Here is a 12,655-nt window from a genome sequence, read left to right on the forward strand (position 1 = left end):
CCATGATTATGAATTGACAGCAGAATGATAATAATTGTTAATAATAAACCATCATAAGTTACATTTCTTTTCTTCATTTTCACTTAAAGGGTTGAAACATTTCGTGGAAATATCTTGAATTTCGAAAAATTCTTAATCACGATATGAAATGTGAATTTGCGATTGGAAAAAAATACCCGTACGAACTAATGGGAATTATTTCTAAACACAAAATTGATAATTGAATTAAGTTTAATCAAAAGAAGAAAAAGAGCGTCAGTGATTAAAGTCTGGACAAAAAATCTTTTTTCTATTAAAATTCTTCCAGTTATCAGAATAAAAGGCCGAAAAAGATTATTTTTTATGTTTACAATAAAAACTTTGATCATCATTAAGAGCTTATACTTGAATGATCAATAATGTACTGATGAAACATAAAAATAAGGAATTCAAGTTTGTTGTAAATATTGAAAGCACGAAGCATAAACTAACTAAGTTGAGATTCCATATATGAATTTAGCGTTGAAGTTTCTGCTTCAAATCAATTTTCTAACATTTTAAATGAATTAGTATCATGATTATTTCAAAAAAGAAGATTCAAAAATATAAAACAAGCGAACATTTAAAAATTCAAAAGGTATTAACAATGCTTTTCTTATTAAAACTTAAGATTTATAGGCTTTCGGGAAAATTATGTTTTCAGAATAAAAAAAAACTTAGAACTTTAAATCAAACCTTGGTAAAAATAACCTTTCTTAAAATTTACAAAGTAATTTTTTTTTGAAAATAGTAAAAAAAATGTGAATATATTTGATAATTGATAATGGTTAGATAATGGATGATCGTTAGTCAGATTCTGTCTTTCGCACATTATTACAGAATGTTAAAAAAATGTATTATTTCATTTAAAAAATTTAACGATTTGATTTTTGCTTTGTGAAATATCCTAAACTTTTTTTTATTATGCTTTTATTTGAAACGGCTCGGACTTTCTCAGTTTTAAGGAGCCAATGTCTTTGGTTTATTTTCATGGATTTAATCGATTACTTAAATTTAATTAACATATTGAAAAAGGAGAAGGAGTAGTTACAGACTGGGTTGCCAGGTGCCCAGATTTGTCTGTAAAACCAAGACTTTTGACCCTTCGTCCAGATATTGGTCAGACACAGATTTTGCCCAGATTTTTGCTGAGAGTGCCCAGATTTTACAGATTTTCAAAATTGAGTGATTAAACCAATATTTATGCATTGGATTTGATCCGTAAGTGCCAGATTAGACTGAAATCTCGTTTGTATTCATTGGTATTTCACCAAGCATTCATTGCCAATTTTTTTTTAAATAAGATCAACATGGTACGTGGTAGGAAACAGTGTTCTCAGATAACCTGAATACCAAAGGACAACCTCCCCCCACAAACACAGACTTTTTTTCAAAATTGCCCAGATTTTTTATCCTCAACACCTGGCATCCTTGGTTACAGATGAAGATCAACAGATTTTAGAAAAGAGATAAATTGCAGACATATAGACAAGGTCCATCGCAGTTAATACATTTCTCACTGAATCGATGGTTAGTTTTCCCCGGGCCTGTAGATATATCTTAAACTTATTGGGGTTCACATTTTTTCAAAACTCAAGAACGGAATCAAGAAAGATAAACAAAAAAAACTTCTATAACTTTTTTCAAACAAGTCAAATTAACTTTTGGTCTAAAGCAAAGCTGATGATTGTTCTAAAAACTTTATTTCAAAATATTTTTTTGCGATGTTTTGAAGTTTCGTCGAAAAAGTGCAGAAATTTTTTCAAATGTTAAAAGACATACACCGTATTAGCCGATTTAGGCTTTACAGACTGAATAAATGACGTAGACAACTTAAGATTAACATTTAACACCCAGTACCGAGATGGGAATCGAACCCATGCCATCAGTGGACCAGCGATTACCGTCTTACCACGCTAACCACTCGACCACTAAGACGTACAAATGTTTACGCTTTCTCGCGGATAAAGCCGTTTGTATGAAACTTTGATCTAATCCTTTTTGAAACGTTTTCAAATGATCATTTTTTTTTAAAGATTGAAACAATTTCTATACTGGTCGAAGAACAACACTTTTGCAACTGGTCAAAAATTAGAATGAGATCAAAGTTTATTTTTTAGAATCCAATTGAATTCGATTGAAATGGATAGTTTTTTGAAAAAAAAAAAAAACAGCTCCTACTTTGATGAGAAAGTTTGAACAAGATTCAAACTCTCTAGTTCAGAAGAATTACCAAACCGAATCAACTTGCAATCATTTCCCCTGAGCACTAGTTTTCAATTTCAGTTTCAATCAATCAATCAATCTAGAAAACTGTGGAAGATATGGTTGAGTAAGACAAATGGAAAAAAGTGACATTCATTTCATAAGTTTCTGAGAAGGATTCCGATTGAAAGCTGTATACATTTCGGGAAATCTATTTCCATCACGATTTCCAGAATACTCATATTCCAAATATGTCACAAATATTTGCGATTCCCCTAGTTTCCGATCCATTCAATAAATGCAATTTCTAGGAACGGCTCTTAATTGAGACATCCATATCAAAATTAATTATCACCATCCGAGGCTAGTTCACTCCTAAAAGTGCATTCTCACTCTCATCTCCGATCGGCAAATGTTGTACCGTTCCCTGTCTCTGAGCGGAAAACCTTCGGGTCGTCCACGTGGTCGTTCGGAAATTTCTGGCTCTTCTCGCTCAACCTGTTGCCTACTTTTGGGGTGAATGGGAGAGAATTTCATGCTCCGCTCCAAGAAATTCAAATTCTCATCTCTGGTTACTTTTAGCAGCTGATAAAACAAGCGAAATGGCAACAGAAACGAAAAACTGGAGCCAAAACAAATGCCCCCAAACTAGGGAGAAAGCCAGAAACGATTATTGCAACCATACCCTTGACGACGAAGACGATCTTTTCAATGCTAAGAGAAAACTTAGCCGATAGGACGTGGGTCGATTTTCGTCGAACGCCTCTTAAAGTTAGTAAAGTTTGTAGATGAAGTTCAGAACCACATACCTCGTACTTCGGTTAATCTTTAGTCGTTGTGAAGAAACCAACACATTTATTTCGTCCATGATACCTTGCAACACAAAGTATTGAGATACATTTAGGGGTTTTTTACACGGGTTGGTCTTAATCCATTTTTTGTAAAACGATTTTTTCTTTTACACGATTCTCGTGAAAGAACTCGGTTTCTGAGAGAAAATATTAATGGTCTCATATGCAAACGGTCGCTTTTTTACCGTGCGAAAAAAACCCTGATGTATGTACTTTTCAAATCTATCGATAGATATAGTCCGAGAAGCGTCAAAGAACGGCAAAAATCTCTGGTTCAAGAGCACACGATACTGTGATGCATCTGATTATTTTTCCGGCTTCCATCAGCTGAAGTATCGCCGTCATCAATGAAGATGGACAAAGTAGCAACCCAGCATTCAATATTCTGCCCCCGCCTGAAGCTAGGCAACGCTTTGATTCTTTTGTTGAAGAAGAAGTTCGTAGAAGAGCATGAAGAGTACACATTTTGGAAATGGGACTGGTTAGTGACACTTTTTTTTTCTACTAAAATGGGTAACAAGGGTAATAAATCAATTTGAAGAGAAATTAAAAACAGTAAACAAAAAATGTAGAAAATGTTAACAAGTGGTGTGTGGAATACATCATTGATTTGTGTTCGAACAATAAAATAGTCTATTTCCTAGTTGGCACAAACTTGAAAAACTAGATAAAAACGTTTAAAAATGCATTTTAAAAATGTTTCCCAAAAGCTGAAATCCGGTCACTGTAGGGGCATAATGAGAACCCCTCTGCGGCAGTATAAGCACCTTTAATCGGGGCACGATGAGCATTTTCTGCTGTAGAATCTAGCAGCGAATTCAACTCAATGAAGTCAGGTAAGTCGTAGATTTATTGAACAAAGCAATTACAAAATAATCTAGATCTGTTTGTAGAATATGAACAATTCACATTCGCTCATTCATTATGTTTCTGGTGCTTTGTTTGGCGGATGTAACAATCGAAAAAAATCTATCATGAATTGTAAATGGGGAAAAAATCACCTCGAACAGAAATCGAACTCTAGTCTTTTGATTATCTCTCCGACACCTTACCAATAGGTTACATCGTCAGATGTAAACTAGTCAAGCTGTAGCTCTATAACTCAGTTAACTACATCGAGTTGAATTCGCTGCTAAATTAAACGGCAGGAAACGCTCATTGTGCCCCGATTATTAGTGATCTGTTCGCCCCGAGCCAACAAATTTAAGTGAAAACGTGTTTTAAAATTGATTAAAGTGAAAAATCTTAAATATAATGATGGTGAAAATTAAGAAACAATGTGTACATCATGCTGGCGAAGTACATGCTGGCCTGCGGATCCGAGACCGACCGAACCCGCTTGTCCAGTAATAACAAGGTCACGATCGACGGCGACGAGCTGGAGATAGTCGAAGACTTTGTCTATCTCGGCTCACTGGTGACCGCAGACAATGACACCAGCCGTGAGATCCGGAGGCGAATTATCAGCGGAAGTCGTGCCTATTATGGACTCCACAAGCAACTGCGGTCGAGAAGACTTTGCCCTCGCACGAAGTGTAACCTGTATATGACGCTTATTAGACCGGTTGTTCTCTACGGGCACGAGACATGGATATTGCTCGAGGAGGACCTGCGTACACTCGGGGTATTCGAGCGACGAGTGTTAAGAACCATCTTTGGCGGCGTACAGGAGAACGGAATGTGGAGGCGAAGGATGAACCACGAGCTCGCGCGACTCTACGGCGAACCCAGTATCCAGAAGGTGGTGAAGGCTGGCCGGATACGCTGGGCGGGACATGTTGCGAGAATGCCGGACGACTGTCCTGCAAAACAGGTGTTTGCCACGAATCCGGTAGGAACAAGACGAGCGGGGGCGCAACGAGCGAGGTGGTTAGACCAAGTGGAGCGTGATCTGGCGAACGTGGGGTGCCCGAGAAATTGGAGAACGGTTGCCATGGACCGAGTGAATTTTAGGAATTATGTTCGTCAAGTTATGTCGTGAGACGGAATACTATGTAAATAAAAATAAAATAAGTGTACATCATGTTGCAGTGCGTACATTGTAGATCAAGATTATTTAAGGATCATAATTATTTCGTGGTGCTCAAAAATAATAATATTTTCGTCACTTTAGGTTCTGGTTTTTATTTCAAATGTATGATAAGGAGATTTTTGTCATATGAATTTATGATTCATGATGAATTTTTTATCAGCACAGGTGGTTCGTGTTCGTAGTTACAAAATTATCTGATTGTAAACTATTGTTTATAAGAATTAATTCAACACTTCCCTATAATTTATCCACCGGGCATTAATTGATGTTGTTTTGGTCGATTCACTCTAGAGCTTGAACATTAAGCTAGAAAACAGTGCTGAAGATTTTTTTTGTTCAAGCTTTCAACGATGTGGCCACATATTTTATTTTTAGAGAGATCAGATGTCGCTTCTTTAATATCGATCCAATCGGCTTCCCAATCATGGACGAGAACGGCTTTTCCGGGAAGCTGATCAGACTGATCAAGGCGACGATGGATGGAACGCAGTGCTGTGTGCGGATCTCGGGTGAATTGTCGAGTTCATTCGAATCGCGCAGGGGGCTTCGTCAAGGTGATGGTCTATCCTGCATGATGTTCAACGTGGCGCTAGAAGGTGTTATTCGACGAGCGGTGGGCGAAATGCGGGGCACGATTTTCAACAGATCCAGTCAATTTATCTGCTTTGCCGATGACATTGATATAGTCGGCAGATCATCTGCGGCGGTGGGGGAGATCTACCGCAAACTGGAACGCGAAGCAGGAAGGATTGGGTTGATGATTAATACGTCCAAGACGAAGTACATGCTGGCCTGCGGATCCGAGACCGACCGAACCCGCTTGTCCAGTAATAACAAGGTCACGATCGACGGCGACGAGCTGGAGATAGTCGAAGACTTTGTCTCTCGGCTCACTGGTGACCGCAGACAATGACACCAGCCGTGAGATCCGGCGGCAAATTATCAACGGAAGTCGTGCCTACTATGGACTCCACAAGCAGCTGCGGTCGAGAAGACTTAGCCCTCGCACGAAGTGTAACCTGTATATGACGCTTATTAGACCGGTTGTTCTCTACGGGCGCGAGACATGGATATTGCTCGAGGAGGACCTGCGTACACTCGGAGTATTTGAGTGACGAGTGTTAAGAACCATCTTTGGCGGCGTACAGGGGAACGGAGTGTGGAGGCGAAGGATGAACCACGAGCTCGCGCGACTCTACGGCGAACCCAGTATCCAGAAGGTGGTGAAAGATGGCCGGATACGCTGGGCGAGACATGTTGCGAGAATGCCGGACGACTGTCCTGCAAAACAGAATCCGGTAGAAACAAGACGAGCGGGGGCACAACGAGCGAGGTGGTGAGACCAAGTGGAGCGTGATCTGGCGAACGTGGGGTGCCCGAGAAATTGGAAAACGGTTGCTATGAACCGAGTGAATTTTAGGAATTATGTTTGTCAAGTTATGTCGTGAGACGGAATACTATGTAAATAAATAAAATAATTGTATCGAATCTTCTTGCGTTGTTTTATCACTATCGATATTTTTGACGGATTTTTGACGTTTCTTTTTATAGTTGTGTTCGTGTAATATGCTTAGAACAGAGACAAAAATTGTGCTGAGATTTTTGCAATTTGTTCTCTGGTTTACGGTGTTGGGTGTATTAAAAATATGATACATTTCTAAGAAATTGAGTGTGTGTTTGTTGTAGCTGGTGTCTAATTCAGATGTGTTGCTTAAATTAAATGTGTGCCCTGTTTCGATAATATGGTCGATGAGAGCTGTATTATCTTTCTCCCTGGTTTTCCAGCAGCTACCGAGGCCTCAGTTTGGTATGCGTTGACTACGCGCAGGTTCATCAGCCGCTGCACTCTGCAGAGCTTTTGCAGGTTGCACTGCCTACTCAAGGCTGCCTTCCAGGCTGCCGCTCCGTACCGCAAAATGGGCGAGGTCACACTCGCCAGGACCCTCCTAATGCTGCAGCGGATCGCCGAGTTATTCGACATGGCCCGTGAGAGGGCTGCTGTCGCCATTGCCGCTCTTTTACAGGCGTAGTCGACATGGGCCGTGAAGCTCAGCCGGTCGTCGATCATCACTCCCAGGTACTTGATCGCACGCTTGGATTCGATTGCCCACGGTCCAGCTGCAATCGTCCCTGATTGTGCTGAGATCAGGTTGGTGATCAGCACCATCTCGATCTTGTGGTGAGCCAGACGCATCCAACTTTCCACCCTCTCAATAGCTACTGTGGCGAGTAGCTGGACCTCTTCGGTTGATGGGCCCGATGCCAGGAGAACCACGTCATCGGCGAATCCCACAAGTCTCACTCCCGTGGGGAGACACAGTCTCAGCAGTTCGTCGTAGACAATGTTCCACAATACTGGGCCAAATATTGATACTTGTGGAACACCTGCCGAGACTGTAGTTGGCGGTTACGGAAGTAACACTCCACCATCCTACAGATATATGCCGGAATCCTGATTTTGATGAGCGACGACGCAACCGCTGCTCAACTGACGCTGTTGAAGGCGTTTTTCACGTCGAGGATGACCACTGCGCAAAACCGGTCTCCTCTCCTCTTCCTCAATCTGGCTTCGTCTGCCTCTTCGAAGACTCGTCGAATGGCATCCACCGTACTGCGACCTTTCCGAAAATCGAACTGTTTGTCGGATAGGCCGTTCGCACCTTCGGTGTAGAGCTGGATCCTGCTCTGTAGCACCTTTTCTAAAACCTTGCCAGCAGTGTCCAGGAGACATATCGGGCGATATGCTGATGGTTCATCTGGTAGATTGCCTGGTTTTGGCAGGAGCACCAATCGCTGCTGCTTCCACATGTCTGGGAAGACCCTATCATCCACGTACTGCTGCAGTGAAGACCGGAATATTTCGGGATGTTCCATGAGCGTAGCTTTCACTGCAACATTAGGGATGCCATCCGGACCTGGAGCTTTGTTCAACTGAAGGGACTTAGCGATGTCGCTTAGTTCTTCCAGTGAAATCCTCTCCTCTTCACTCGTATCCCAGTCGTATGGGACCCTCGGCCATGACACTTCCTCGTGCTGTGGGAACAGCTCGTTGACGATCTCACGCAGTTTTATCGGACACGACTCCTGTGGCGCACCTCCGCTCCGCGTTTTGGCCATGACAATCCTGTAAGCGTCGCCCCAGGGGTTGTCGTTGGCGTCCTCGCAGAGTTGCCTGAATCGTGCCTTTTTACTCGCCTTAATTGCCCTGCAGAGGGCAGACCTCGCAATTGCGTAGGGTACTCTTCGCTCCGCTCTCGCTGACGGGGACCTCGCTCGCTGCATATGTCGCCTAGCCCGTAGGCAGCTAGTACGCAGGTCTGCGATTTCCACCGTCCACCAATAGACGGGTTGCCGAGTGTCCTTCCGCTTGGCCCTCCTTGTCATCGCAGCGTCGCATGCGCGTGCGAGTACCCTCTCTAGGTTTTCAGCGGACAGGTTTTCTATGGTCCGCTCCCAGTGTAACACTTCAACAAAGACGTTCCGATCGAATTGTGTTGTCTTCCAGAGACGTGCTCCTGTTGTCGTACTCCTTCTACCTGCTCGCGTGCTTGTGCCCACCCGATAACGAATCGCGAAGTGATCGCTATCGGTGAACACGTCGCTTACCCTCCAGTCGCTCGTCCAGCCCGGACTGCTGAAGGTGACGTCGATGATGGACTCGCTCCCATTCCTGTGGTAGGTCCTTGTATTGCCTACATTCCCCAGGTCTACGTCTAGCCTTGCCAGGGCTTCCAGTAGAAGTTGTCCCCTGGGGTTTGTAAGGCGACTACCCCATTCTGCGGCCCACGCGTTGAAGTCCCCGACTATAACAACGGGGCTCCTACCCGTGAAACCTTCGACGATTTTGTCCATCATGCCACCGAACCTCTCCAGAGACCACCCCGGGGGTGCGTAGCAGCTACTGACGAAGATCCCGTTGACCATGGCTAACACGAAGCCTTCCTCACCAGCGGACACCACCTCTTGTATGGGGTATCTTCCTGTAACCCATATCGCGGCCAGTTTGGCTTTGTCGGCAATTGCTGCCATCCGAGGTCCAGCGATACGGGTCTGCTACTAACGCCACGTCCAACTTTTCCTCAAATGCCAACTGCCGCAACAGCTGGTGTGCTGAGTGGCAGTGGTTGAGGTTGAGCTGAACTGCTTCTATCCCCGCGAAGATGCAGCCGACTCCTTTTGAAAGGGGGGGCACCTAGGGTTGCCAGCCCTGTGTCCTCCACCGCAGTGGAGACACTTTGTTTCTTTGGTGCAGCTAGCCGCCTGGTGACCGGCTTCACCGCACCACCAACACAAACCACTTCTGTTAGTGCCCTTGCACGCGAAAGACTTGTGCCCGAGTTCCACGCACCTGAAGCACCTTTCCGGTTGCTGGGGGATGGCTATCTGGCAGATAGACCAACCCACCTTTAGCCACCCACACTTGAGTGCGGCGTTTGCTGCCGCAACCGGAAGCTTCACGAATGCCACCTGTGTCCCAGATCTGGGAGTGCCATCCCGCATCCTGACCGAGATCTGGACAGTCCCGATCTTGCAGAGATTCTTAAACGCATCCTGTATCTCAGCGTCCGTGGCTATCTCGTCAAGGTTTTTCACCCTGACGGTAACCGTGGTGCTGAGGGCACGGATTTCCGCGGCTTCGCTTACTATCTCTTGAGATAACGCACTATATTCCGCACTCTTGGTCTGTGAACCTCGTCGAAGCTCGAGGATCATCTCGCCGGAACGTGTTCAGCGGATTCTCCTCACGTCCCCTCCTAGGCCCACCAGCCTATCGCTTGACCTCATTTGTCGGAGGACGTCAGCGTAGGTCCCATCCGGTGCCTTAACGACCAAAGCCTCTCCCTTGTCCCTGACCCGATTGGGCTTGGGCTTGGGTTTGGGTTTGGCCTTCGTGGTCTTTTTCCTTTTGCGCTCAACCGTCTGCCACCCGGTTGACGCTTTAGAAACTTGGTCGTTCACACTTCCTGTACCCTCGTCATCATTTCCGCCCGGATCCTGCCTGACCGTAGGATCCCGGGCCCGCTTTTTAGGGCTCCTGGCCTAGTTTCGCCTGGCGACCCCCTCTTCCGCTTGCCGTTTACGGCAACCTCTCCACCGCCATCCGTCTGCACGCAGACACTGACCTTCTTCGGGCGGGTTGTATCTGCCCGAAGATGAGTCGCAGCATCTTCACGTGCCCTCATTCGGCACTCCGGAGCAGTGAGCAAATTAACCACTGCCCTGTTTGCCTTCACAAACATGGCCATCACGTTTGCAAGTTTCTCTCGCACCTCGACTCTTCGACTTCTTCCTCACACAATCCACAAGGTCTTGAATCCCAGCCATCGCGACGGCTAGTTCAGCAGGGGTCTCAGGGTCCTGAAGCTCCGGGGAGCTTAGGAATTCCTCGACTGCCTGCTGAACCTGAGCGAAGGGGTCTCCGCTCTCCCCACTATCGACAGGCGTCCTCACCGGCTCGGCAGGTTGCCTAACCGGAGAGCGCCTTAGCCCGTTCCTGCCAAACGGATTAGGACAGGTGTCCCTCTCCGCATCACTCCCTTCCGTCCGCGTTCTATTGTTTTGTCTGATGTTGTTATTCATTGTAAATCCCACGAGTAGCAAGGTAAGTATACGGTCCACTGCGCCAGTGACCTGCTTAGCGCAGCAAGGACTGGGATACTGTGGGGTGTGTCCAGGTGCCCCACAGGCTACCGTTAGAGACTGGCGTGACTTAACGACCCGCCAGCCTTCCAGGTACATCGGCACGGTTCAGCGTTACACCTTCACCAAATGGAGTCGGTTTCTAATAGTTTTTCCATTTTCGTATTCCGCGATCATTGCAAGGGTCTTCATAAGGGGGATGGGGTTGTAGTTCTCTCGGCCGTACATCTGCAAAAAGCAGACACGTTTCCACTCTGCACCACGAGGAGGTGGAACTACTTCGCAGAGCGAAGCGCTTGGCCTACTAATGTGTGGTTTTAGATGCAACTCTATCTGTATCTACCGCTTCATAGTAGTAGGCCCGTGAGGAACAAAAATTTGATATGTGATGATATGCTTCTAAATAAATTCTACCCGCTCATTTTCAACATCTTTCATTTTCATCTTACCTTCTATCCACCTATATAAAAAAAATCATAATCTTTAGATGGCCCTACGAAAAAGGACATCACTTTTCACCACTAGGCCGATAAATAAAATCTACAATATTTTTTTTCATCAAAACTCATCGATTGATTTTGAACCATATTTTAGGCTTCGAAGAAACCTTTCATGATTATTTTTATATAAATTGCTAAAAATATTTCGTTTTGGAGGTAAAAGTTGTTTTTTTTTTGTTTAATTTGCCAAATAAAGTGAAAAAATCTGGGCAAAATCCGGGCATTTTTAGTCATATTTGCAGACGATGGGAGTCGTGAATGGGAGCTGTTTGATTGCTTTCGCTATTATTGTGTCTAGGACCAATTCGGATAGGATCGGGCTAATCGGGCTGCCATGGCTGTGCCGTATTTTTGAATATAGTATTTGTTGTTGATTTGAAAATATGCACTATTCATTAGGAATTCTACGATTTCTAAGAACATGTTGAGATTTATGTTTGTTTCTATTTAAGACCAGGGATGTGTTATGTTGCTCGTAACTATTTTTCGGGGGACGTTCGTGAACAGGGATACTACGTCCAAGGATATGATAATGTTTCCGTGTACAACGGTATATGTCCGAGGATATACGGACATATACCGTAAGCACATAGTTGTTCCCAATATAACTGCACCAACATACATCAGCCACATTCTACAAAAATCGATACACAGCCAATACAGTTGTCAAATCTCGTTCGATTTCTGTGAAAAATTCTCCCGGACGGACTCTCTTCTTTTTTTCGCACTGCAAGTTTTCATCATGTTGGGGCAAACCACGCTAGGCCTACTATTGTGTGGTGGTAGCTAAAATTCTATCTGCAAGGTAATAGGCCCGTGAGGAACAAAACGAACAAAACGATGAAATGTGATGAAAAGTTTTTCAAATTAAAATTACCCTTCCGCTCATTTTTAACATCTTTCACCTTATTCTAATCTTCTATCCGCCTATAATCTTTCAATTCTTAAATATTCTTTCTCAAAAAATATAAAATTTCACCGATGTAGCCGATAAAATAATTTCATAATATAATTTTAATGTTTCAAAATCTTCAAATGCCTGAAAATTTTACGAATTTGCATAAAAAATAAACCAAAACCTCATTCTGGAAACTTGAGATAATTCGAATTGATGTCAGCAAAATCATCCTGTTGGGCCAAAACATCAAATTACAGAATCTGACAAATAAAAATAAATTAAATCAAAAGCGAAGCTGTCTCCAAGCCACCGAATGGAATTTAAGATAACTTTAAGCGAGCCGAAGAAGCTGTCTGTTTTCCAATCGAAAAACACACCAAAGCCTTTTTTTGCACCTTTCTTTCGTCACCTCTGTTGAAATCGCATGTCTTAACAGGGGAGCTTTCCAGAATTTATGCTCTCGGCTGCTAAAAACGAGGGCTAAAAAACGCATCAACAAAAGAACGCCTCG

The 12,655-nt window shown here is 43.9% G+C and overlaps 1 protein-coding gene across 1 annotated transcript; it reads right to left on the reverse strand.

The window, feature by feature from the left end:
* Positions 1-9,252: 9,252 nt before the first annotated feature.
* On the reverse strand, positions 9,253-9,819 carry LOC129760116 (uncharacterized). The gene has a single exon (XM_055757702.1). It carries the CDS (start codon positions 9,817-9,819, stop codon positions 9,253-9,255), a length of 567 nt encoding a protein of 188 aa, XP_055613677.1.
* Between the last annotated feature and the right edge of the window lie 2,836 nt (positions 9,820-12,655).

Source organism: Uranotaenia lowii, chromosome 1 (genome assembly GCF_029784155.1).
Source record: "Uranotaenia lowii strain MFRU-FL chromosome 1, ASM2978415v1, whole genome shotgun sequence".
Lineage (NCBI taxonomy): Eukaryota > Metazoa > Arthropoda > Insecta > Diptera > Culicidae > Uranotaenia > Uranotaenia lowii.